Below are 26191 nucleotides of genomic sequence, written 5' to 3' on the forward strand. Positions count from 1 at the left end.
TTATTACTTTATTCATTTCCAATGTAATAATTACGAGAATGAAAATAACCAGGGAACTTTTCTTTTATTGTTCAGACATTTCATTCAAACCGGAAACATAAACCTGACTTATTTGTTTTCATGACTTAAAATGAACAGACAGGTAGAAGGTAGACAAAAGTCTAATGGTCATTTGTTTTTAATACTTATCAGTCCTGACAATTGAAGTTAGTAAAATAACTAAAGATTGTCTAGGAAATTTTTAATTTAACAGCAACTCCCTAAAAGTTTGAATTGCAAAAAGAGTGAAGTGTAAGAGTATAATTTACTATAAGTAGGAATATTAAACTTTTCCCCTTGATCCTAATTCTGCAAATGCCTGTGTTTATGTGGTTAAGCGTATGTACGCGAGTAGTAACAGTAGGACTAAAGGTGAGCGCGTACATTCACATTTGTAAAATCGAGGCCCTGATGTTAGTGTATAAATGTTCCACTATCGGAGGTAGGATCCTTCAGGATCTAAAAATACAGAACGGTATTTAATACATCGGTAATTTAAAGGTAAATTGCATGGACAGTAAAATATTTTTTGCAGCTTGTTGCAGAAAGGGGAAAGAATTTTAGGAAAGCCCTTCTTTGATAAGTAGGGTTGTTTTTTTGAGCAGTTTCTTGGCACTGACAGGGTTGTTGGTTTTTGGGGTTTTTTTTTAAATTATTATTACTAGAGTGCTTGTTCTTGCTCAGGTTATGGCAGCTTCAAACAGTTATCTGACTTTACATCTCAGGCTGACAAGAGTACTGTAAACCATGCCAAAAGCTGTTATAGACATTTAGATTGTGCCAAAACAGCATTTTCCGTCTTGTCCTGAGCCTCGGGAAATGGGAACAATGTAACAGACTAGTACATGTTGCATGCACATTATTTACCAAGTTTCCTTCATTGATTTCACTTAGTATTTTAACCGAATGGTGCAGTTTTAAATCAAGTATTATACAGAAATTACAACTTAGAAAATATCGAAATACAATGAAAACTAATTTGTATTTTAATAGTATAGTAAAAATGGTGATATTCCTGTATTTCTATAGATTTGCCTGGATAACATAATGCCAGCTGAGCGCAAAAAGCCAGCAAATATGGAAGAAAAAGAATCTTCATTAAATAACAAAGATAAAGACTTCAGTGAAAGGCGACCAGTGAGCAGTAGAGAGAAACCAAAAGATGATGTCAAGGTTGGCATGAAGAGAGAGGCCCTAAAGACATCTGAAGATAAAAAGAAAAAACTGGAAGAGGATAAAAGGAAAAAAGAAGACAAGGAGCGAAAGAAAAAGGAGGACGACAAAATAAAAGCTGAGGAGGAACAGAAAAGGAAGGAGGAGGAAGAAAAAAAGCTTGAAGAGGAAGAGAAAAAGAAACAAGAAGAGGAAGTAAAACGGCAGCAAGAGGAGGCAGCTGCTCAGCTGAAGTAAGATTTATGGTTTACAGCAGTAATTTTTCAGAGTTTAGCACCACCCCAGTTGAGAACCACTGTCACAGATTACCAAAGTGGTTCTTAACCAGGGTGATGCCACCATCTCTGTCAATAAATTTAATGCAGTCAGGAACTTCCACTCCTGCTGCCATCACTCCCAGATCTGGCTCCATACAAGGTGCATGGGGCACTTTGACCTGGCGGCAGAGTCCTTGAAAGGGTCTTATGGTACTCCAGGGTGCTGTAGTAGCCGAGTAGGCAGCCACTGTTTTATGGTTTTAATTTTGGTTAGTAGTTTCTTCCTTTCTCAAGCAAAATTCCTGTTGACCTCAATGGGAATTTTGCCTAAGTCATGGCTGTAGGATCAGTATGATTCTATTTAATGAATGAATTGCATTAATTCTCTTACAAACACAAGCAGTCAACACTTAGCAGCTATATTGTGTCCGAGCACCTGTTGCTGTTCTAGGTAGCATCCTCAGAATATGTAGCTGGGGAAAATATTGCTGATAAGCAGTTGTTGCTCTTACCAGGTATTGATCTCATGGGGTATCACTTATTTGAATTTATATAAAATGCAAAGTGATATCCACCATGTCTTTTGAGAAACTAAAATAAGGCAGTTAGTCACCTGCCTAATAACTTTTTTATCCAAGCTTCTACTTTGAATTGCTAGGACTGTCATTAGTTTAGAGTTTGTAGCATTGTAGACAAACATAACTGAATTTAGCATCACTAAATCTGATTGAGGTAGAAAAGTATTACTTCCACTTAAATAGGTGAAAAAATAGAGGCACAAAGAGGCTAAGTGTCTTGCTTGTAGACGTAGATGATATCTCTTTGGGAATAGGCACCAGATATGCTGGTGCCTATTCTCAGTCCCGTGTCTTAGTCCCAAGACCAGTCTTAAAAGTATTTGCTGTAAACTTTTAAGTGGTAGAAATGGTCTGTGATCTATAAACAATTCTCATAAAGAGTTAGGGATTGTTGAAATTTGCGTGGAAAATATGCAAGGAAACACAGGACACAATAGGAAGTAGTGTTAGATTTAGTAAATGGTCCTCTGATATTAAGAGGCACAGTGGAGTTAGAGGCATGATCTCTTGAATGATCATTAAAATCCAGATTCTGACCATTTTTTTTTTTTTTATTTTTTTTTTTTAATTTATTTTTACATTTAAAATACAACACTAAGATAGGGATGTCAGTCTTGGCCAGAATTATGGTTAAATGAATGCTTTTTGCCTACTTAAATACAATTGGATACAGACTGCTACTTACTCCAAACAATTGTATAATATAGCTGCATTCTGTTCCCTAGTTGACCTATTTTAGTCTCCAAAAGGAGGATTCTTGTATTTGGACTTTTCTGTGTAGTATTTTTAATCAACAAGCATTCAGTACTTTGCAGGCATTTTTATGTTTTACATGGGTGGTATTTGCTTATTTTCAGCAAAGGTTAGAAGCAGTCCTGCCATTTAGTGAGACCATGGATTACTGGGAATTGCTTAATGTTAAGAGAACATGCTAGATGTTTACTAGTAGGTAATAAGTATTGGGAAATGTTAAGACAAGATTACAACCGAAAAATGAATTAACTTGTGATGCATTAGCATTGGTTTTAAATGGTTCCTAGAACTGTTAATCTATAAAAATTCAGGAACCTGTAGTGGAAATAAGTAGATTTTTTAAAGTTTTGTTTTGTTTTGTTTTAGAGAAAAAGAGGAAGCACATCAGCTCCATCAGGAGGCTTGGGAACGCCATCAAGCAAGAAAGGAACTCCGCAGCAAAAACCAGAGTGCACCAGACAGCCGCCCTGAGGAAAATTTCTTTAGCAGATTGGACTCAAGTCTGAAGAAGAACACAGCTTTTGTTAAGAAGCTAAAAACTATCACAGAGCAACAGAGAGACTCCTTGTCCCATGATTTTAATAGCCTCAATTTAAGCAAGTACATTGCAGAAGCTGTAGCTTCTATTGTGGAAGCAAAGCTCAAAATATCAGATGTGAACTGTGCTGTGCACTTGTGTTCTCTATTTCACCAGCGCTATGCTGATTTTGCTCCCTCATTACTTCAGGCCTGGAAAAAGCATTTTGAAGCAAGGAAAGAGGAGAAAACTCCCAACATTACCAAACTAAGAACTGACTTACGTTTCATTGCAGAATTGACAATAGTTGGGATTTTCACTGACAAGGAAGGTCTGTCTTTAATTTATGAACAGCTAAAAAACATTATTAACGCTGATCGAGAATCCCACACTCATGTTTCTGTGGTTATAAGCTTTTGCCGGCATTGTGGTGATGACATTGCTGGCTTGGTACCAAGGAAGGTTAAAAATGCTGCAGAGAAGTTTAACCTGAGTTTTCCTCCTAGTGAGATAATCAGCCCAGAGAAACAACAGCCTTTCCAGAATTTGTTGAAGGAATATTTTACATCATTGACCAAACACCTGAAAAGGGACCACAGGGAGCTACAAAATATTGAGAGACAAAACAGGTGACATTTAAACATTGTTTTTCATTAACTGAGAAAGCAGTTGAGTTCATAAAATGTTTAGATTTTTTTCAGCTCTTACCCTCAAACAAAAGTTTTTTGCTTGCTGTATGTGGGAGGGAAAAAGTACTTCTGCAGAAGATTCTCTGTACTAGCAGTGGAGAAAGGTATTTTATGTAGGGTTTTGAATACAAAGAAATAATAAGGTATTCATTTTAAATATTTAAAGAAAACTGCTAAGTAACCCCCTACCCCTTCCACCTGGTTTTAATTTTTTCTTTCACTCCCATTTTTTGTAACATTTCCTTAGCAGCTTGAGATGAATATTTCTTTCCCAGATGATGTAGTCCTTTACCACTTAGCACATACTGATTTCTCCTTCCTCACCCACTTGTTTCTTATGGAGCATATACTAACATGGCTTTTCTTTGTTTACTTTTTCTGTGGCAACCTTGTCAGTAAAGATCTGAATATAGGGGTTAAAAATAAGTTTAGTAGAAAAATCCTTTAGGTTTTAATAGATATGAGTTTACAAGGTCAGATTGGCTTAAATTACTTTTCCCTTTTAAACTTGAACTCCAGATATTAAATTGGACAATATCAACCTTCATACTTCAGGAATTAGGTTACCTAAATACCCTAACCTTGAAAGAGATTTTCATCATGGACATGTTGATGAATAATTGTCCACTTTCCTCTTAAGTGTCCTGAAGTGTCATTCTGGTTGTAAGTAGGTTGATTGACGTGATGTGGCAATTCTTGCATTCCTAGAATGATTCCAATGCCAGAGTTAAGCAAGTGACTGTTTTCAGATATTGATAAGAGCCTGAAGTAAAAATGCTACCTCCGTAACATGGACTCAGTCAAACTGCACAGGTTTGTAGTATCCAATACCAAAAAACGTAGATGTAAACATTTCCAGTCTTTTAGGTCTGAAATCCAGATGAAAATGTAAGCAGTAGAAAATTTTGGCATGAACAAATTTTAATGTTGAGTCTAAGCTGTTAATGGGTGCAAGAGAGAAACGTGGGCCTTTGTCATAGTTCTGGCCCATCCCTATCGGGCAAATACTCTGGATAAGTTGGATTCTGTAGTAGTACTTCTTAAGAGTGTGTGCGCGTGCTTGTCTTTTTTTTTCTGTGTCACCATATAAGTAATTTAATGGATGTTAACTTTTATTATGTAAACTGTTGTAGCTATAGTTAAGTCTGGGACAAAGATAAATGTAAGAAGAATATCAGGGAAAATTAGGTTACCATTTCGGTCTGATTTGATTTCCTAAGTATTTATGACTTTCCCCTTTTATCCTCTGCATTTGTATATTCATTTAAGCAGAGCTTAATAGACCTGGCAAGTCCATCTAATGTTTTACATCTTCTAAGCATGGGGCCATTGTTTAACAACACAGGACAGCTGGTTACTGACGCTCAGGAGAACACTGAACTCCTGAATGACCGCTTTGCTTCAGTATTTCACCGGACTAAGGGGAAAATGATACTAGATAAGGTTCAGAATGGATGTGTTGGGAATGATCACCTTCTTATTGTAGATGCTGAGCTGGTCCATGATTAATTAGAAAAATTAGACATTTATAAGTCAGCAGGACCAGATGAACGTCATCCAAGAGTGCTGAAGGAGCTGGCTGAAGTCATCATGGGACCTCTGGTGAAACTCTTTCAAAACTTGTGGTGCTCAGGGGAGGTCCCTGAAGACTGAAAGAGGGTCAATGTTGTGCCCATCTTCAAGAAGGGGAGGAGAGAGGGCCCAAGCAACTATAGGCCAGTTAGCTTAACTTCTATCCCAGGGAAAATCCTGGAAAAATTCACCAGGGAGTCTGTGCAGTAGGCTTGCAGAAAGTAAGATTCTGAATGACAGCCAGCATGGTTTCATCGTGAACAGGTTTTGCCTTACCAATCTCATCTTCTGCAACCAGGTAACTTGCCACCTGGATAAGAGACAGGTCAACATTGTATACCTAGACTTTCAAAAGGCCTTTGATTTGGTATCCCATGATGTTCTCACAGGAAAATTGGAGGATTGTGGGCTTAACTGCTTGACAGGTGGGTAGGACCCAGAGAGTTGTAATGAACGGATCTGTGTCATCCTGGCAAGAAGTGGCCAGTGGTGTCCCTCAGGGGTTGGTGCTTGGTCCAGTGCTTTTCAACATCTTTATCAATGACTTGGATGTGGAGGTGAAGAGCTCATTGGCCAAGTTCACGGACGACACCAAGTTATGGGGGACCATGGTCACTCTTGAAGATTGCCTGTGTCTGCAGCCTGACCAAGACGGGCTGGTAAGTTGGGTGAGTCAGAACCAGTTGAAGTTCAGCATTGAGAAGTGTAAAGTGTTCCATCTGGAGACGAACAATCCCCAATATACTTCCAGGCTTGGTGGCCCCAAACTGACTAGCGCCACAACTGAAAGGACCTAGGAGTAATCATAGACCATAGTATGAATATGAGCTGTCAGTGCGATGCTGTAGCCAGCAGAGCAAACAATACTTTGGCATTCATCAACTGATGCATTTTAACCAAAACCAAGGAAGTGATTCTTCCGCATTTCTCAGCACTGGTGAGACCGCAGTTGGAGTACTGCGTCCAGTTCTGGGCGCCACACTTCAACAAGGATGTGGAGAAGCTTGAGAGAGTCCATAGAAGAGCCACCCGTATGATCAGAGACTTGCACCGCAAGCCATATGAGGAAAGGCTGAGGGACGTGGGCCTCTTCAACCTGAAAAAGAGAATGCTGAGAGAGGACCTGGTAGCAGCTTACTGCTGTATCAGGGGACTACATCAAGGGCTCGACAAACAGCTGTTCACCAGGGCACCCTTGGGGAAAACCAGGAGTAATGGCCATGACCTCCTGGAAGACGATTTCAGGCTTAACACTAGGAAAAACTTCACATATAAGGTGTCCAGACTGTGGAATAAGCTCCCTCCACAGGTGGTGCAATTGCCTACCCGGGAAATCTTCAAGAGGAGACTAGACAGTCACCTCTCTGGGGTCACCAGACCCCAGTTGTCTTTCCTGCCTAGTGCAGGGGGCTGGAAATGATGACCTTGCTAGGTCCCTTCCAGATCCTTACAATCTATGAATCTATAATTGTATGCCTTCTTTAATTATCCAGCAGCCAGATGGGCGGGCATCAGGGGGAGGCAAGTTGCCAGAGAGACGGTAGCAGGGGGGCTGGTGCCAGGGGGAAGGAAGGCAAGCAATGTGAGGAGCGCAAGGATCAGGCTGCTTGCCCACCTGCCACTGCTTTCCTTGTCACAAGGGTCAGGGGACAAATTTTAAGATGACCCTCTAATAATTAGATTCTGTACATGGAAAATGATCAGAAATGTATGAATCTGGTTATTGAGGGGGTAGTCTTAAATTAAAAATTGTCTTGGATTCATGTAAATACATTATCTTAGAATCGATGCATAGTTTAGTAAACATCTACTTAGGTCTTTCAGTTACACAGCTGCTATTGAATGCTAGACCCAAAACTATATAATGAGAAACTAAGTGCTGCGCCGTGGCCCCCCCCCCCGGTACAAAGAAAGTTGAGAATTAAAATGAGAGTGAGAGAGAGAAATCTGTGAAGGTTTTGATGCTTTAAATATGTTCGTTTATACAACCTAGAGTGCAGGACTCTGTTCTGGTGCTGAGGTGTTCTGCAGGATCATTTAGATTCATTTGGTGATAACTTTTTGTTTAAATATTTGGGTTTTAAAATAGTTGCATTTTGCCTTTGTATTGGAGAAAAGCCTATTTCTGCTTAACTTGGTTAGCACATTTATAGCTATACTAGGAACAAGCTCGTTAGATTTGCAAGGCATGACCAAATTCTGGCTAGTGAAAAGTTTGAACATGTACTAGAATTGAGCATAGAATCTGGTCTTTTTCTTTTAATGTGGCTGTAAAAATGGCACTTTCAGCAGATCTACTACTTCTGTGTAATATTCAAAGCATGACCTGCTTTACTAACAGCTAAAGAGTTATGCTAGTGTGCAATTAACCCAGTCTTTTTGAGGAGCTGTCCAACTTGAGTTCAATTCAAGTGTGGTGATCTGTTTAAGCTTTTTTTTGTGTCTGGGTGGCACTTGAGTGAAGCACACCTTTAAAAGGTTTATTGCATTTGTAAATGAACAAGGAAGCATATAAACAGTTTAATACTGTGCTCTGACTCCCAAATATATTTACAGACTAGCTCAATATAATTGAAAATTTGTTTTCAACCAATTGGATTCTTCCTTTCAAAATGTTTAAGATGAAAATGTCCCTAACTGCTGCAGTGTTTATTGTCAAAGAGATCATGTTCATTTACTGCTAACGTGTAAATAGCATAAAACAATGCTGTAATAAAACACTTCATTCATGAGTCCTAGGAAATCAATAAAACCTATAGTGTCTAGTAAGTTAATGAAAGGTTTTATTGTTTTTTATGAAATAGTTAAAGGAATGACAAAAATAAGCTGCATTAAATATACTTATTAATTGTGTGTTAAACAGAATCCTTCAAGATACCAAATTTATTCTTTTCACAGGTATTTAATTTATTTTTAAAATATTTCATCAAAGTTTATTTCCATTATGGTCTGTTCCTGGCTAGTTTTGTTTTTGTTTTTAGTCCTCACATGCTAGCCAAAGGCTACAGTGTTTGGGTTTTCAAAACTGCAGCAGTATATTTAACTCTAATAAAATCTTGTTAATTGAACAGATCTGTTCACATGACAATGTCATCTTGGTCTTTGTGTAACAAACCTGAGCTCTTAGGCCTCATATTGATTGATGCATATCCTTGAGTAGAGCCACTGATATCTCTTTCTTTCACGCCAGCTCATGCTTTGGGTAGTTGTCACCTCTCATAATCGAGGGTGCAAGTGGCAGGAAACAGCTGCTGAAAATATTACTGAGCTTTTATTGAAGGCATATTAATGCCTTCTAGATGTTTTGGTCCCCAGCAAGCAAAACTTCTGCTGATCTCCTCTCTCCCCTTATGTAGGAGAGGGGATTTTCTTTAAACTGTTTAAATCTACCTGGATGAAACACAAAAGCTCTTATTCTTGCCTGGAAATTTATTTCCCATTATTAGCCGTTAGGAAAAAGATATTCTCAAGAGCATGCAGTTGTGCAGTTTTTTTTGTTGTTAAAAATTGGGGATGATGAACAGAGTCATGCAGCTTGTTCTAGGAGTTATGGAGACCTCCTTTTACTGAACATAGCTGGCTTTTGTGTTTTGAATCAGTTTTTGAACAGTGCCTGTCTGTGGTAACAACCAGTCAGTATTATCCCCAAAACACCATTCAAACTACTATGAAACAAATCAAAGAGGATTACTAGATAAAAGAAAACTGTGTTGCCTTTGTTGTGAAAATGAACATTGGGCCTAGTTCACAGTTGCCTTCTAGCCCATGTGTCGTCTGTGGTCATGTGTAACAGGTTGTATAGCTAGAGTGATTCTGGATGAAGAGGTCAATCCTTACCCTTCAGTGTGACCCTCCAGTCACCATAAACTACTGGGGTAAGAGGGAGAATATCAAGGACAAAGGAAGGTATAGGTGGGACAGTCCTGTATCCCATCTTGTGCAGAACTTATAGCAGTGGTTGTCAGTCTTTTTAGACTGAAGGTACCCTGGGATAAACTTGAGGTACCCCTTGGAAAATGCCAGCTCTTAGTTTTTCTGTTGCAAAGAACTCAGAAAGACCACAATTATATGGATTTCAATTTGCAATCTCTGGGTTTATCTTGTGAATCACCTGTGCATACCTAACAGTGTTAACATTGGTGATACTCTGTGGCACCTTCAGGGCACAGGAGTTTGCAACAGTATCTCTGAAGTTTTTTTTGGTTGTTTGTTTTTTTAAATCTGAAATTTTATGAGCCAAGGTAGCTAGAAATAAATGGTACAGTCTGGTAATATGAAATGTTAATTTCTAGACCCACATATACCAGGCCCATTATACCTTTAAATAGTGCTGTTTTGATTAATCTTGCTCCTCTCCCATCACCCCCCCTGCCTGCCATGCATGCTTGAATGCTTTGTAATTTTTACAGGTGCTATTTTAGTCTAATCACGAGGAGTAGAAGCTGAATCCGACTGTAGTAAGTTAAAACTCTGCTCACATAAGCAAAGATTCTTGGTGGCAGAAGAGTGGAAGTGCTCTCGTGGTCAGTTTGTGCTTCTAGATCAGATCATGAGCAGTTGTGAGATGCATCTATGTTAGAGGCACTATCTGGGTTGTAATAATTTATTTTAGGACTATGTTGACATCATTGCTTGTATCTATACAAGAAACCTAAAAATGAAGGATAGCAACTGAACCTAGTGAATTTAAAAAAACCCAAGGAAGCTGGAGAATTAGGATTTTTTTTTTATCAATGACACCTGAGATGATAAAGATAGGTAAATTATCTTTAAAAAATAGTGACTTTTATGAGACATCATTTTTAATTTCAAATCAAATCTTTATGTTAGGCTGTCACTCCTCAGATCCAGAGCCTCAGGGGAATCTGAAAATGCTATGCACAGTAGCGATGCTACGTAAAAATGTGATTTAAAGATACTTTCAAATCAGGACAGCATAAAGTGTAATGCACATTTTTCAAAGTTACACTCTCACATTTGATCCCCAATTTGGGGTTGCGTGGGGGTTGTTGTTTTTTTTCCCAGGCAACTGAGTGTTTACAAAATCTAGTGTTAGTTGACCATAAACTTTTCAATAAGAACTGTTTTAAAAAATAAATATTCTTCTGCAACATTCAAAGTTTCTGCAAATCGGGCAGTATGTCTGAACAGAAATGGACTTACAAACCAAAAAAAAGGAAGGGGAGGAGCAATAATTTCCTTTCGGTATTTGAGGTGGATTTGTGGCATGATTTAGAGCTCTAAGGCTGGTATTTTTGCCAGTTGCTATCTATAGTCTGGTTCTGGTGTGAAGTCAGTGTGTAGTTTGGTTCCAGCATTGAACATCGTGGGGATGCCAGCTTCTTCCCCTCGACAGGAGTGGAACAAGTGGTTCTATGTGTTAATGCCTATCTTGCCTTGATTACCTTCACTGGCACACTTATAGTTGTTCTACAAGCATTTGTCCTATATAAGCTAAATGGCATGTTTTGAGTTTTCCTTCTACCTTTAATTTTTTCTTCTCCAAATAAACTGAAGCTTGGTGGGGAGGGGTGCTCTGTAGACTTGCTTATCTAATCTTCTTCCAGACTCATGGTGTCTTACTGCACAGAGTAACTTTTCTTTTTTTCCTTCTGTATAAATGTTGTCTGGTCCCTAAGGTACCATGTGAGCATTATTTAATGCTACTGCCTAATGACCATGGCAACTGTATTTTGAGAGAGCAACATTTTGTCTACATTTCTCTTCCTATCCACCCAAAGAATAGAGAGGATGTGCAGAAATCAGCGAGTGAAGATTTAAGTGGGTGCTAAGTGAGCATAGCTCCATTTTTTTTGAACAAGTGGTTAATAGGTGCTATTTTTGATTCATCTGCCTTTTTTTTGTACTTCCTTACTGGGAGATGAGGGTTTATTCTCAAGCTGCTAACTGTTTGTTTGAAGACGTGGTTCATAATCTTTTTTTTTTTCCTTTTTTCAGACTTAATTGTAGTTTTCTAATGAGAAAAGGGAACTGTAATATCTTTGGTTGGCATGTCTTCCTAAAATTTGTGTGATAAGTGCATCATACTCTTTCTAACTTGAATATTTCATTTGAAAATGTATTTTTAATAAAAAATAACATTTAAAAAACCATCTGTGCTTAAAAGCTAACATTTTAGTAGTACAAGAGAAGGCAGAACATACACGAGTACACCGCACTGCACTTTATTTCAAGGATGTCTGCTCAAGTGGGCGCCACACTTCAAGAGGGACGCGGGGAATCTGAAGAGGGTCCAGAGGAGGGCCACTCGCATGATTACTGGCCTTTGTGATAGACCCTACGGGGGGGAGGTTGAGAGAGCTGAATCTCTTCAGCCTTCACAAGAGACGGCTGAGGGGAGATCTTGTGGCCGCCTGTAAATTTATTAGGGGAGGTCAACAGGGAATAGGTGACGCGCTGTTTACTAGGGCGCCCCAGGGAGTGCCTAGGAATAAAGGGCATAAACTAGCTGAGAGTGGATTTAGGTTAGATATTAGGAAGAAATTTTTCACAGTAAGGATGGCCAGGATCTGGAATGGGCTTCCAAGAGAGGTGGTGCTATCACCTAGCTTGGAGGTCTTCAAGAAGAGGCTAGATAGTCACCTGGCTGGGGTCATCTGACCTTGGTCCTCTTTTCTGCCAGGGGCAGGGGGGCGGACATGATGATCCATTGTGGTCTCTTCCGACTCTACAATCTATGAAATTACCGAGTTAACTGCTAAATAAATGGGTTGTTAAAAGTTGCATTTCTGAGCCTCTTGGTGACAACCTTCCTCTTGCTGCTATCAGTAGTATGGAAATCTATTGTCATTACCTTCAAAGCAGTCTTACTCTGTTTTAATACAGGTTCAACAATTTATGTTAAATATTGAACTCTAAAACTTTTTCATTACAAAAATATTTTAGGGGGAAAAGCTTTTTGCTTTTTAAAAAAAATCTCATTTAACCAGGAGATTCTTTCCATTATCCATAAAGATGCCATGGCCATACTAAGTTTAGTTTATTGAACTTTGGAAATAGTTTCAACCAAATTTCTGATACTTTTGTCTTTCATCACTGCTGTTTTAAGAGTATGTATGTCTGTGTCTGTGTATGTTCCCTGAGGGAAGACTGAATTTATTAAGTGGAGATCTTTGTCAGGTGTTCCATATCTTTAATAAACTGAATGGCTGATTGTACTTTTTTAAATTTGATCTTTGTAGGCGTATTCTGCATTCTAAAGGAGAGTTGAGTGAAGATCGACACAAGCAGTATGAAGAATTTGCAATGTCCTATCAGAAGTTGTTGGCAAACTCTCAGTCTCTAGCTGATCTGTTGGATGAAAATATGCCTGATCTTCCCCAAGATAAACCAACACCAGAGGGTAGGGCCTCTTTAGGTTTGGTAAACGTGTTATGGGCTTCACAGTGCTGAGCTTTCTATTAACGGGAGGAAAAAAGCTAAACCCTCACATGGATCTGTGTTCTTTCTTAATGCTGGTTTCCTTTTTTAATGTTTAGGATCTTGAAATTCAGTGTACAGCAGAGCAGAAAATAAAATATAGATAAATAAAATTGACTTGGAAATTACTAACTAACATTGGGATATTATAGGTATCAGCTAGTTAACCTTTGTGGTAAGGTAATGGATGTCAGTTAAACAAAGTTGTGTATGTCTTGGGTCTTTTCATCACTTTAATGCATAGATATGCTTTAGTTTAAATTAGTCATTCCATTTTGCATGTGATAGATAATTGAAATCTGCAGATTACACAATCTGCATTTAAAATGGAATTTTCAGTGAATTATTACCAATTATTTATTTATTTATTCGATTTATATGCTGCCCATCCCAAAAGAGGCTCATGGTGGTTTACAGTAAGAGAAAATGATAACTTATAAAACAGAATGTTGTGCTTGATTATAAGCTGATTGTCACCAGGTAGGTTTTTTCTTAAGCCAAAAAATGCCAGAAATTAAAAACAAAGGAAAAAATGCCTTTATTGCTTCTGAAACGCACATTGGATCAAAATTATGTCAGTTGGCAAAGGGTCACTGAGCCTAAGCATACCATACCAGGAAATCTCCACTGATGAGATTTCAATATTTCTTCATCTTAATATTTCATAACTTAATTGGTTCTCAAACTGGTGTATGGGATGCTTTGTGTTTCTTTATTATATTTTTAGTGTATTTTAGAGCTTTGTAATTTAATATAGTTTTCCAGTGAACTTAGACCTCATTTTCAGGTTAAATGAAAATTACAAGCAGGAAAACTTTTCATGATGTCAGATAAGCCACTAGATGGCCATGCATGACCTCCCTATGTGATGGAAGACTTTTTTTGTGTATACAGTGAGCCCATGTCTTTAACAAGTGCTAAACTGTAATATTTACAGATAGATTGTTGGAATCATGCCTGAACTTTGTCCTAACATATTCTTGAGATTTAAAAAGAATGTTTGGTAGGACAGATATGATGACTGATACAGCTTCACTACCTGTATTGCCTCAGCAGTGTAGTATTCCATGCTTTGAAAGCATTTTCTTATTTTCCACAAAATTTAACAGGTTTAGCAATTGACAGTTTCATTCCCTAATAAATGATGCTGATGTGGATACATTCTGAAAACTGTTCTTGATGATGCAGTATGACTTTGTAATTTTATTCAGTTTGAATTGTTCTTGAACGAGATTATCCTCAGAATGTCCTGGAAAATATGGCCAATTTTAGTAACCCAAGGTGGTACTAGGAATAGATAAGGAAACTTTTATTTTTTTTTTTTTTTTAAATAAATTGTTTACTGTCAATCTGTCTCTACAATGAAAAGATCTGCAATCCATGTGCATATATTTATTGCTAACATAATTCTTTTTTGATATGAGTATTTTGGTAATGATTTATACGTTCTGTGATTCCAGAGCATGGCCCTGGCATTGACATTTTTACCCCAGGCAAACCAGGAGAATATGACCTGGAAGGGGGCATCTGGGAAGATGAAGATGCACGAAATTTCTACGAGAACCTTATTGATCTGAAAGCTTTTGTGCCAGCCATCTTGTTTAAAGATAATGAAAAATATTCTCAGAGCAAGGATCCCAGTAAGGAGGAATCTAGAGGTAAAACATGGGAGAAAATGGGTAGAAAAAATGTCTAGAACAGCAACATTTAAGCACACTTGGTAGAAATAATTACTTCAGCTAAAGACTGATTATTAATTGATATAATAGACAGAACACTACTATAGGATGGATGATTTTGTGCAGGAGAAATTGCCAAGTAGATCATCTGAATATGAGGGTTTTTTTTATAATGATGGAAAGTGAAACCAGTTCATTTCATCAGCAAGTCTAAATGTGCTTAATATGTATGGGTAGGTATTACTGTATCCACCTTCATATAAAAGAACAGAGACTATAGTTATATTGTCAATGGAAAGAAAGCGTATATTGGTCGCAGTTTAAAAAATGCTGAGATTGCTGACGTGAGTGAATAAATATGTGAGGCAGCTATCTTGGAGAAAACTTATAGTGGAGATGGGCCATGATTAATTCCTAACCCCTGTGTAGCTAATTAAAGTTGAGGCCCACCCCCCCCCCCCCCCTTACTTGGGATGGATTTTAACTAGCTTTATAGCTAAGGCACAGTTAGTTTTCACCTCTATCTCAAGGAAAAATGCTAGAAAGATGTCTTGGTGCATAAGGACACTTTTTGTAGTATAGATAGAACCTAAAGCGCAAAAGCTAAGTACTTTATTTATGATTATGAAATGAAAAATATCAATTAGGAAAGGAACTCAAATGTGTTGACTGTTCTTTAGAGGTTAAATTAAACGCATCATCTCTCTGAAAACTATTCTTAATTATTTACATATAAAGTACGTGCCTCTTGAAACTTTCATCATATTTTTATTTGAAAACTATTAAGTTATCAAGTATTATTTTAAGCTTTGTAAATTTAAAGGTTTTAGCTACAGTATGCCTAACAACCCCTGAAAGATTATGAGAATACTGTAGGTGAGTTTTTTTCAGAATTCTAGCTATGGTTAATTTTTATTTAACAAAACAAAAATACAGTAGTGTCACTTGCAGAGAGTCAGAAGTTCAGGCAAAAACAGTTGGACCATTTTGTATGACTTCGTGCATAATACTGCTAGCCAAATCCGCACAATACAGAGCACAATACCAGATGGTTTTTCTTTGAAGGATATGATTGTGACTCCATTTCCAACTTTTAGCGACTTGTTTTTCGTTGATGATTAGGGCTTGGTCTTTTGTGTGCGCATTTCAGAAAGGTTTAGTAGATGGTAACTACAAAATCTCCATGAAAGATATAGCTGTTTTCCCTAGGAAGTCTCATTGCACTTTAGCTTTGCATTCTTCATACAAAACAGCATCCGTTTCGTAATATTATTCTATTAAATAGAACAACAAAGAGGTGTCATGCATTACACATGTTAACTAAAGGAAACTTTACTTTATCCATAAAGTGCCAGTCTTTCAAAATTTTGCGTGTAAACACATGCATCCAGCATTTTGAGTATCCCATGTGTACTCCCAAATCGAATGCACAAAGCATTGGACATTCAAATGTAATACTTTTTCCTGGTGCCTTTCATCTGAGGATCTCAAGTCCTATTCAGATTTAAGTTGAAGTGATTTTTGAATGTCTTGTTCTGTTGTTTACATCATGGTGCACAGTGCAATTAAACATCTAGTAAGATAGGTGTAGAGCACCAGACAAACTTAGCCTGAGCCAATGAAGGCATGTGAAGGACAGTTCAGAGCAAACCAAAACACTCTTAAAAGATGCACATCAGAGGAGGAGGTGAAGGAGCAAGACCATTCCAGTCATGATTGGAGTGACACAAAAGGTAGTAGAGAGCGTCAAGTGGCCAAATAGAACGGAAATGTTTCTTAGAAGAGAAGTGTACATCTTTCTACAAGAGAATGAAAACATAAGAAATGATCCTGGAGAGACGGGGATATTACAACAGTCCTTATGTTATTTAAACCATAATTTACATATCCTTGCATTGCATAGTATTATTGAATTGAAATGTCTGCTTTCTTTGAAATAGAGTCCAAAGATGCCAAAGATAATAAAGAAGTGTCTGGTACTGAAGATTTGGAATTGGAGCTGGAGAACATGGACATTAATGATGATCCGCTTGAGTTAGACTGCGGAGATGAGGCAGAAGATCTAACAAAGAAGCTTCTTGATGAACAAGGTAAAAAGGATACTTGAAAAATGTTTTTAGGGTTATTGCAATATTTTCTAGTTTTTCTTTGGATGTGGCATTGTTCCAGTGCCTAATATCTACTTTGAGATTATTTTTTGGAGGGAACTCTAGTTAACTGGAAGCATTTTTAAGCAAGATCCTCTTCTTTCTTCATCCTAATGTTCCTGGTGGATGTTCTTAAGACATTCTTCACATACTAGTTAAGCAACCAATTCAGCTACTGGAAAGGAATAGTACCTTTTTTGTCCTTCAGCTAGCACATTAAGGAGCTTTTAGGAAACAAATCTGAGGTTTGTGTGGTGAGCTGTAATAAATTCTGTTTTTTACTACTTACTACTGAGGTTTATTTACTACTGTAGTATTGAGTATTCAGTAAGTTTTGAGAAAAGGTTAGATATAAACGCAATTCTAGTCTGAAACATGACTCTAAAACATAGCACATAGGGCTCTTTCTTATCATGTGTTGCTCGGTTTATAAATAAAAAGACATTAAACTTGCAAATCAAATTTGAAATCTGAGAGTCAGGCTGCTTTCCTCCTTGTGCATGCATTATCATCATTTGGTAATAAGTATTCTTTCAGCATTACATGTTGACTTCACTAAATTGATGTAGATGAAATGGAGTGGGATTTAGCAGTCATGATATTGATGTGCAAGAAGGAATAGAATCTAGCACGTGCTTTCCCCTTGTAGCAATGTTGATTCCACAGAGATGGCAAGAGTAAAAAGGCAGTAAAACAGATTTCTCCCAGGTGATTTCTATATAGTCTGATATTCTGTGGCATATAAGCTTTCTAGTGTCACCAGTTTTTTTCTGAAACCTTTTGGAAGGTAGAACCAGACATCTGGAGTTAAGATGGCAAAGAAAAATCATGTCTTCCGTTTGTTTCTTTCTCCAGCTGATGACCTTTTCAGTATGCCCCAATGATTTGAGGAGTGTGCACTGCGATCCTTCATGTTTCCAGAGGCAGATGCAACTGCTGCTCTTTGTTTTTGGTGGGGAAGTTGATTCCCCAGATTTCTCTTAATAGTGTAGAGCCTTCATGTATTAGGCTTGCATCTGTGGCCAGTAAACTCCATGGCTTCAGACAAATGGGACTTTAGTAAGGTTATCCTGAGTTCTGTTACCTAATCATTTGGTTGTGCCAATGAAGAGACGGAATGAGTTGTACTTGGCTAATATCAGGGTGCTGGAGAAGTTTGGGTCAGTGTCCAAGTCTTTACTGGGCTGTAACACCTCATCAGTTTTTTATTTTTTTTAAAGAGAGCTAGAGCCAGGATCAATTCAGACAGTAATTTTGTTTTGAAGGTAGCTTTCAGTGCATTTCTTTTACAGTATCAGGAACTTCCCATTTATGAAAAAGATACCCAGCTAGCTGTTGTGGTGTTTCACCAGCCTAGAAATAGTAATCAGGTCTTAAGGCCCTTTCTTTACAGCATATCTGTCAAACAATCATAATCTGCATTTTGCTCATTTAGCTGAAAAAAGTTTTGCTTTACTTCCCCTAATGTTTTCTGTGGGCTAGCCAGGCAGCAGGAAGGAAGACGCGCCCTTCCTCTTTCTTTTATGAGCTGAATAGTTATGCTGCGAGCTAGGAACTGCTGTTTATGGGCTTCAGCACCTTTATCTCGTCACTGCATTTACTGATGTATTGTGCTAGAGTTTCTGTCAGTATCAAAGAATTTTAACAATGAGCATATGAAGACCCACTACTTGTGTGACATCCCAGAATTCAGAGGAGGGAAGAAGCCTGTCACTAGGCTTCTGGACAAGGTTAAGAATATATTGTTAACACAGAATGGGCTTCATCTAAGAAAGTGGTCAGCCCTAATCAGGTGCCATAGAAGGGCTTTCGGTATTTCCTAGACCAGGGGTGCTCAACCTCTGGCCCACAGGCCAGATGCAGCCCGCAGAACCATGGCATCTGGCTCATGGGACCCACCATGGGTCAGGAAATTTGGCAGTGGGGAAGCAGTGGCAATACAGCTGTTTGCCTGCCCCTGCTTTCCCCACCCCTGCTTCCAGATTTCCCCTTCACCTCCCAGCAGGGCTGGGTTGGGACCAAATCATGCCCCCTGTAGGGGTGGGCCATGCCCCCTTTTCCTCTCACCCTTCCCACTCCCTGGAAGGTCAGAGCTGGGCCTGACCTTCACCTCTTCCCACCCCTTACCCATACCGCAGGGCCAGGTCATGCCTCCTCCTGTCCCCCCATCCCCCTCCCCCAATGAGGCCAAATAAGGCTTTGTTGTGACCACCCTGGGTGCCAGATCAGAACCACTGGCTGGATCTGGCCCATGGACAGACTGGTCACAGCCGACTGGTCTGTCTGGCCACAGACAGACTGGTCTGCCCGCTGGGCAGAAAGGTTGGGCATCACTATCCTAGAGTATTCTGTTTGATGTAGGTATCCTATGAAAGGAAGATGAGTCACACATTTTCATCAGATAAGTGCATTTATGTGAGAGAATCTTCTCCAGTGTTTGATTAGTCATATCAGTACTTAGCAATGTGTCATGGCCAACTGCTAGTTTTTTGTGGGAACATATTTTTCTTCTAATAGTTCATTTCCTTGAGTTAGTGATCATTTCTCCTTTTTTTTGTCCAGAAAATGTCATGGATGCTACATTAACTTGATTAAGTGATTGTTTCTGAAAGACACTGGTTTTTTTCTTTTTTCTTTTTGAGAGAGAGAGAGCTTGGTTAATGGAAAGTAGAAATTAATTGAAGCAAAAGAAGCCTCATAAAACGTGAGAATCTAAGAACGCGAGAAAAAAAAACAGCAGTAAAGTTCAGCAGTTTGGGAGTATTTTAGGAGTGCAGGTGGGGACAGAAGAGTAGAAATAAATCTACATGTCTGATTTAATGTAGTGAAAACTAGCTTACTGATGCACAGAAAGGTTGGGAAATAGTGAAAGCTTACCAGACTAAAACTTTGGGAGCGGTAGGGTCCAACCTTTTCACCAGACATGCTACAAATTAGCCCTACACCCTCCCTGTGTGCCACTCTGATCCCCTTCCCTTTCCCAGTCTGCTGCTCTGCTCCCTGTCCTGTAAGCCGTGCCTGCTCTGCCTTTTGCTTTTGCCCTGTGCTCCCTGCTTGATCCGCTGGCCTGCTTTTTCCTCCCTGCCCAATCTGCTACTGTTACCTGACCCCTCCCTGATCTGTACGTTACGTATAGAAGCTGTCCATGCCACTTGCGGCACACGCGCTGCAGTTTGGTCACCCCTCCTTTAAAGCATGTACAATTGAGCAAGATACGACTGGTGACTATTCTGTTTCTAGCCATTAAGATAGGAAGAGAATGTCCCAAGTACAGGCCCCAAAATATAGATCCGCCATAGAATTGCAGGAAACTAAGGTTGGAAGGGACCTCAGGAGGTCATCTAATTCAACCGCCTGCTCAAAAGCAGGACTAGCCTCAACTAGATCATCCCAGCCAAGGCTTTGTCTTGCTGGATCTTAAAAACCTCCAAGGACAGAGATTCCACCACCTCTCTGGGTAACTTGTTCCAAGTGTTATACCACCCTCCTAAGTAAAAGTTTTTCCTAATATCTAACCTAAACTTCCCACCACTAATAGTGCTTACAGTAATAATTGTTAGTTCAAGATTTAAGAAAGTAAGCATCTTAGTATTGAGACGTGACGGGGATGAAGGGATATTTAAGAAAAGAAACTGTAAGAATCACTTTTGCTTCAAACAATACAGAGGAATGAAATACTTTGTGAACCAGTGAATGCACTAAGTGTGCTGTTAGCCCCAACTATGAGATGAAATTAAGGAAAGTGATGTAAAACTTACAGATTTTTGTAAGTTCTGTGTCTTGTTTTCAACTAAGAAGTTGCTTTTTAGTTTTATTCTGTAGCCAAATACAGTTTGACAGCTTTAAAATGTGACCTTGCCCTAGGAAGCTGCTTTTTCCTTCCTAGCCCCTAGGTGTGACGTTCTGTAATCTGATTTTATTATTACTTAATATAGTATCCCAGGATCAATGAAAATGAAGCCCTGTTGTGGAAGGCACTGTATAAATGCAGAGTAGCATTCCTGGCTCCCAAAAGCTAACGTTGTAAAGAGAACAGACAATCATGGTGGGGGAGGGGATAGCACAAAATAGGAATGAATACCTTGATGAAGGCAAATGGAATTAGTTTCATTTTAATTTGGTAGGGGGAGTTGTGGAGTTAGGTAAAGATATGTGAAATGGGGGGCAAAGTGAAGGGCAAGGGAACATGGAAGGAAAGAGACACTGGATAAGGGAGGAGAGAGTTATTGGGGGCAGGGGAAAGTGAATGGGTGCAGACAGAAATGACAATTTTTGCCCAATCTGGCCACAGAAAGTAGTCTATAGTCGTGACCAAACACAAGTGTACAGTTGCAATTCGTTTAAAAAAAAAAAAAAAAAAAAGGCCAATCAGGTGAAAATCTGCTGTTGTTGCATGTGGTATCGAATAAAGCTGTTTCGTGTGTCAGCAGAGCTCCCAGCTTGTTGATGTTTTCAGAATGGGAGGGAGGAAAGGGAGCAGGAGGGGCGAGTTCAGTATTTCTGCTTTTCTTCCCTCCCGGGCTCTGATTCACCCACCCACCCTTCAGGACCAGTTGGGGAGCCCCAAGAACTTACTCCCTCTGGTGCCTTCCCCCCTCCCATTCTGAAAACAGCAAGCCCTGGCCACTGCTATGGGAACTTGGCTGCAGGCTCCCAGCTGGCAGCTAGATTTCCCTTTCCCCTGGAGCCAACATTGAACTTGTTTGGTCCCGGGTAACATTGCAACTCGGAACGCTTTGCAGAAATTGTTCAGAGTTGCAGCTGGGAGCTGCACTTCTGTCTGCACTGAATCTGATGTGAAGAGCTTGAAGGAGTGGGCAGACAGTGCTGTAGCAAATAGCCAGTTAACGGAGGGCAGAGAGAGCATGATCCAAAATTGTAAAAATTCTCTGGATGTCCCAAGTCGCTTCTCTAGGTGCTTTCTACCAGCTGAGGCCTCTGCATTTTTCCCCCAAATCTACATGAGGTGAGGAGGGCAAAGCACCACCTGGGACTGTGTTGTTGTTTTCTTATGTAGTTTTTGTAATGCAGTTCTGGGTCGAAGAGACATTTTGGAGATTACTGATGTTGGTTGGATCCTCATGGTCTCCCAGTGCAGTGATTTCTGCTTTGGCTGCTTCATAACATTTCCTACAGGCTAGAGTTCATGGTAATATAATCAGCCAGTTCTACAAATAGCAAGGTTTTTGGTTATTAGAACCTTCTTCCAGGTAATAAACCACATACCATATTTTCTTACATACAATGTGCCTGCAAACAACACCCTTCTCCCCCTTATTTTTGGAAGGAACAGTATAGGAGAAAAAGATTTTTCCAGAGTCATGGCCAACTGTGTGATATAGAGTAAGTCCTACATGGAATATGAAGTGTCCAGCAGTTGTGGCACCACGAAGTTCCTGATGCCAGCTGCCTCACCCAGCCTGCTGGGATGCTACACTTCCTGGATACTCTGTTTCCAGACCTTACTCTCTCATACAAGGTTAGGTCCCAAACCCTTGTAAGGGCAGTAGCAGGACTGGTAGTTCTTTATATAAATTCCTGTAAATGAAGTGTTGCTGCCACGTCACAAACCTCATCAAGATACTGGCAGCGGCTCCCTTGTTGCTTCAGGTACAAGCTACAGTGCTCAGCCAGTAGCTGTGGGTGTAAGAGGGTTAACACAGGACTTTACCATCTTGACATCTGCATGGTGGGCACATCATCTCCAGTCTTGTTTCTTTTCCAGTGAAGAAAACTTCTTCCTTGCTTAACATATACACCCCAATTTTGGGGTTCTAATTTTTGGTGAAAGGTGTGTTGTATGTGAAAAAATACAGCGTTGATAATAATTTAATGCTAGTAATTTTGTCGTGTCAGCTACAAGGAATGGGCTAGTGTTACAAATTGATATTTACTGACAGGTTTAACCATTTTTAGGCACAGGACTTAAAGTTTTTACAGAGTCAGTCACAGTTTAAGGCACAGATTTTAACCTTTCGTATAGTAGCTCTGTAGAATGTCAAGCATTTCCCATACCTTTGGCAGTCACCTCTCCCAGTCACTTAGTCTTGATGTAGAAATCAAACATAGGATTTGCTGTGCCAGTGTATCCTTTGGAAAGCTACTGTGTCATGTCTTTGCTGACTGACAACTGCGGACAGAAACTGAGATCCTGGTCTACAATGCAGTGGTTATCCCCACGCTCCTCTACGGGTGTGAGACGTGAGTGACAGATCAAAGCCATCTATAGCGCCTGGAACATCATCAGTGTTGCCTCAGGAAGATCCTTTGCATTAGATGGGAAGACCAGTGCATTAATGCCAACATCCTCTCTGCACCTAACATAACCAGCATTGAGGCAAAGATCATGAAACATCAACACTGCTGGGCTGGCCACTATGTGCAAGTGGCTGACATTTGTCTCCCAAAGCAAGTCCTCTTCTCTCAACTGAGTCATGGTGAGAGGCCCTGTGGAGGACTACAGCGCTACAAGGACACCCTGAAAGCATACCTTAAGAAGGGTGGCATCATCCGTACAAATTGAGAAGTGTTGACTGGTAACGGGTCTCAATGGTGATGCGCCCTCCATCAGGCTACAGGCCACTTTAAAGAGAACTGTCTTGCTCAGGAAGCCGAGAAATGGCAGAGGAGGAAGGAAAGTGCGCAACATCCTGGCTTACCATTGTGCCCCCCACAAGGCACCACTTGTCATGTGTGTGGAAAAACTGGCAGAGCACGGATTGGACTCCTCAGCTACCTTAAAACTCACCAGTAACCAGTTATTGTTTACCCCCTGATTAACCAGTTATTGTTTATCACTAATAGGAAGAATGCCACATTTGCTTTGTACACCAATATCATTTGATATGTAATTCTTGTACACACCAACAGATGGGTACCAGGGCTAGCCTGATGTTTCGTTGGCAGATAATGTGGAGGAATTCTGAATGCCGCTTCTGAGCTTCCTACCCTGTTAGGGCAGGGGTGGGCAATTATTTCTGGTGGAGGGCCGCTTAACGAATTTTGGCAAACTGTCAAGGACTGCAAGGGTAGCCCCACCACTTGACATGTGCCCTGTCATCTCCTGGTCATCATCTTGGGACCAGAAGTCCCACCCTCTAAACCCCTGACCGTTGCCCCTGGAAGTTCCTCTCCTTGCCCTCAGAAATACTGCTTTTGGGAAGGAGGTTTGCCATCTTGGAACCAGAAAAAAAAATTATATAATAAAAATCAAACAGTGACAATAATGTTTTAATTTTATTAAAAAAAAATATTTTTGTCCTGTGTTGTGTGTGTTTGTGTGGTGCATGTAGAGGTGATTGCATAATAGCTCAAAATGAGGTCTTACACCCCCACACTCCCCTACAATATACAAGAGTATGGGGGGTGGGTATGGGTTTGTGGGGGGCCGTGGAAATGTGTGTATGTGGGATGTGGAGGGTGTGTGGGTGTGGGTGGGTATGCTGGGTTTGTGGGGATGTGTGGAGGGGGATAGTGGTTGGGGGTGTGTGTGTGGTGGGGTGTGTGCACATAGTAGTGAGCGAGGCTCCCCTAAGAGGTGTGGGGGGTGGGTGTGGTGACTGTGGAGTGTGTGATTGTGTGTAGGGGAGGGTGCGGTTGTGGAGTTATTGGGTATGGTGAGGTGTGCATGGCAGCCCCTGCGTGCACCACCATGAGCCAGTCGGCACTGCACCGCACCTGCCCCTGCCCTGCAACAGCCTGGAGCCTGCGTGCCCTGCGGTGGCTCCCCGCCACAGCCAATAGTATGCAGTGCCTGGCTGTCCCGTGCCTGCTCTGGACTTGCCCTCACCAGAGCAGATCAGCTGGAATCTGCACAGAGCCCTGACCCTGTGCACCCACGCCTGCTCTGGGCTCGCATGCCCAGGCTCGGTAGCTGCAGCACAGGATGAAAGCTACTGCTCAGCACTGGGGAAAAGCAGCCCCCTCTCACTCCTGCTGCCGGGAGTTCCCTGCTGCAGGTGCCCAGTGCCCGCACTGGGCTGCCCTGCGTCTGCTCTGTGCTGCCACCACTAACCCGCAGGACAGCCCGGAGGCAGTGGTGATGGCAGCAGAGATGCAGGACAGCCCGGTGTGGGCTCTGGGCAGCTACAGCAGAGAACTGCTGGGATGGGGAGGGGCCGCTTTCTGCCCTGCACTGAACAACAGCTCTTGTCCCATGCTGCTGCTGCTGTGCCTGGGCGGGCAAGCCTGGAGCAGGCACAGGGCACACAGGGTTGGGGCTAGGGTCAGCAGTGGTGACAGCTGAAACGAGCTGTCTGCCACCTGGGCTGGCTAGAAAGGCAATCCAGCTGCAGAGCTGTCCCAGCTGTGTTTGCATGCCCAGGGGGTGGCAGGACACGCCACGGCTGGACTGTGCCTAGGCCAGGGGACCGAGGGACCTGCTGTGGGTCAGACAAAGAGCCGCCGCAGGCTGGATCCGGCCTGCAGGCTGTATTTAACACCCCTGTGTTAGGGGCTAGCAGAAGCTTTCTTGCTTAAACATGATTTTTGTTTGCTACTACCCCATGGTTAGACTTCAGTGGCAAGTTATGGGGAAGCCACTTTCTATTTTATAGGACTCCTAGGAGGAAATTTAATAACTTCTTGCCTAGACCACAGATAAGTGTTCCAGGATGAATTTTTCTGATAATGATCCCAATAATAGTTTGTAAAAATGTACTCTAACAATTTTTACCTTTGCTTTTGTACATATTGTACCTTACTTTCCTCTTACCTCTAGGTGCTAGGAAAATACCAAATTTACTTGCATACCAAACACATTCCTGCCTCCCCACAAAGCAGCCCTCCAGAATGGGGGTGCATAACTTAATCAGGGAAGCTGCTTTTTCTTTGCTGGACTAGAAGCAGGATAGCACAAAGCAAGCTGTCCTTGAGACTCACAGCCAACAAAATGGTTGTTGCTTCTCCCTGGGGCTGCAAAGAGAAAGGGTAGAGTTCAGTGTTAATGCTCTTACAACCATTGATGGGGCAGTAGCTTTTGGCTGAAAAGCCACTGTGATGGCTGAGGCGGGGGTAAGCCGACTCCGCAGCGTCTGTATAGATCAGGCACTTGAGCGGGGCTTTTTGATACTTTTATCTCAAGCAGATTCAATCGGCTATTAGATAAAAGCACCAAAAAAGCCCCACTGAAGTGCCTGATCTATACAGACGTTTGGTGAACCGGGTCCAAGTAACACACTGCCTATTGTGGGCATGCGCTGGGCTCTGCATGGGGGGGTATGTGGAGTTTAAAGTAAAGAACTGGGGGTAGGGTGTTTTTTTTTTTTTTTCCTTTTCCTTTTCTTTTTTACATCTGTAAGCAGCCTATATGTTCCCAGGAAGACTTAACTCTCTCAACATGATCAGCC

The 26191-nt window shown here is 40.7% G+C and overlaps 1 protein-coding gene across 9 annotated transcripts in view; it reads left to right on the plus strand.

Annotated features, from left to right (window-relative positions):
- The window catches only part of UPF2 (UPF2, regulator of nonsense mediated mRNA decay), a 126833-nt gene that overhangs the window by 12166 nt on the left and 88476 nt on the right, over positions 1–26191 (plus strand). For all 9 annotated transcript variants that reach the window (XM_025202318.1, XM_006022148.3, XM_006022144.3 and 6 more), the window contains 5 exons: positions 1069–1445; positions 3167–3946; positions 12781–12941; positions 14479–14676; positions 16638–16787. In XM_025202318.1, the coding sequence (XP_025058103.1) occupies positions 1087–1445; positions 3167–3946; positions 12781–12941; positions 14479–14676; positions 16638–16787 (1648 nt within the window). In that variant the 5' untranslated portion in view covers positions 1069–1086. The remainder of the gene's footprint in view (positions 1–1068; positions 1446–3166; positions 3947–12780; positions 12942–14478; positions 14677–16637; positions 16788–26191) is intronic.

Source organism: Alligator sinensis, unplaced genomic scaffold (genome assembly GCF_000455745.1).
Source record: "Alligator sinensis unplaced genomic scaffold, ASM45574v1 scaffold1216_1, whole genome shotgun sequence".
NCBI classification, from domain to species: Eukaryota; Metazoa; Chordata; order Crocodylia; family Alligatoridae; genus Alligator; species Alligator sinensis.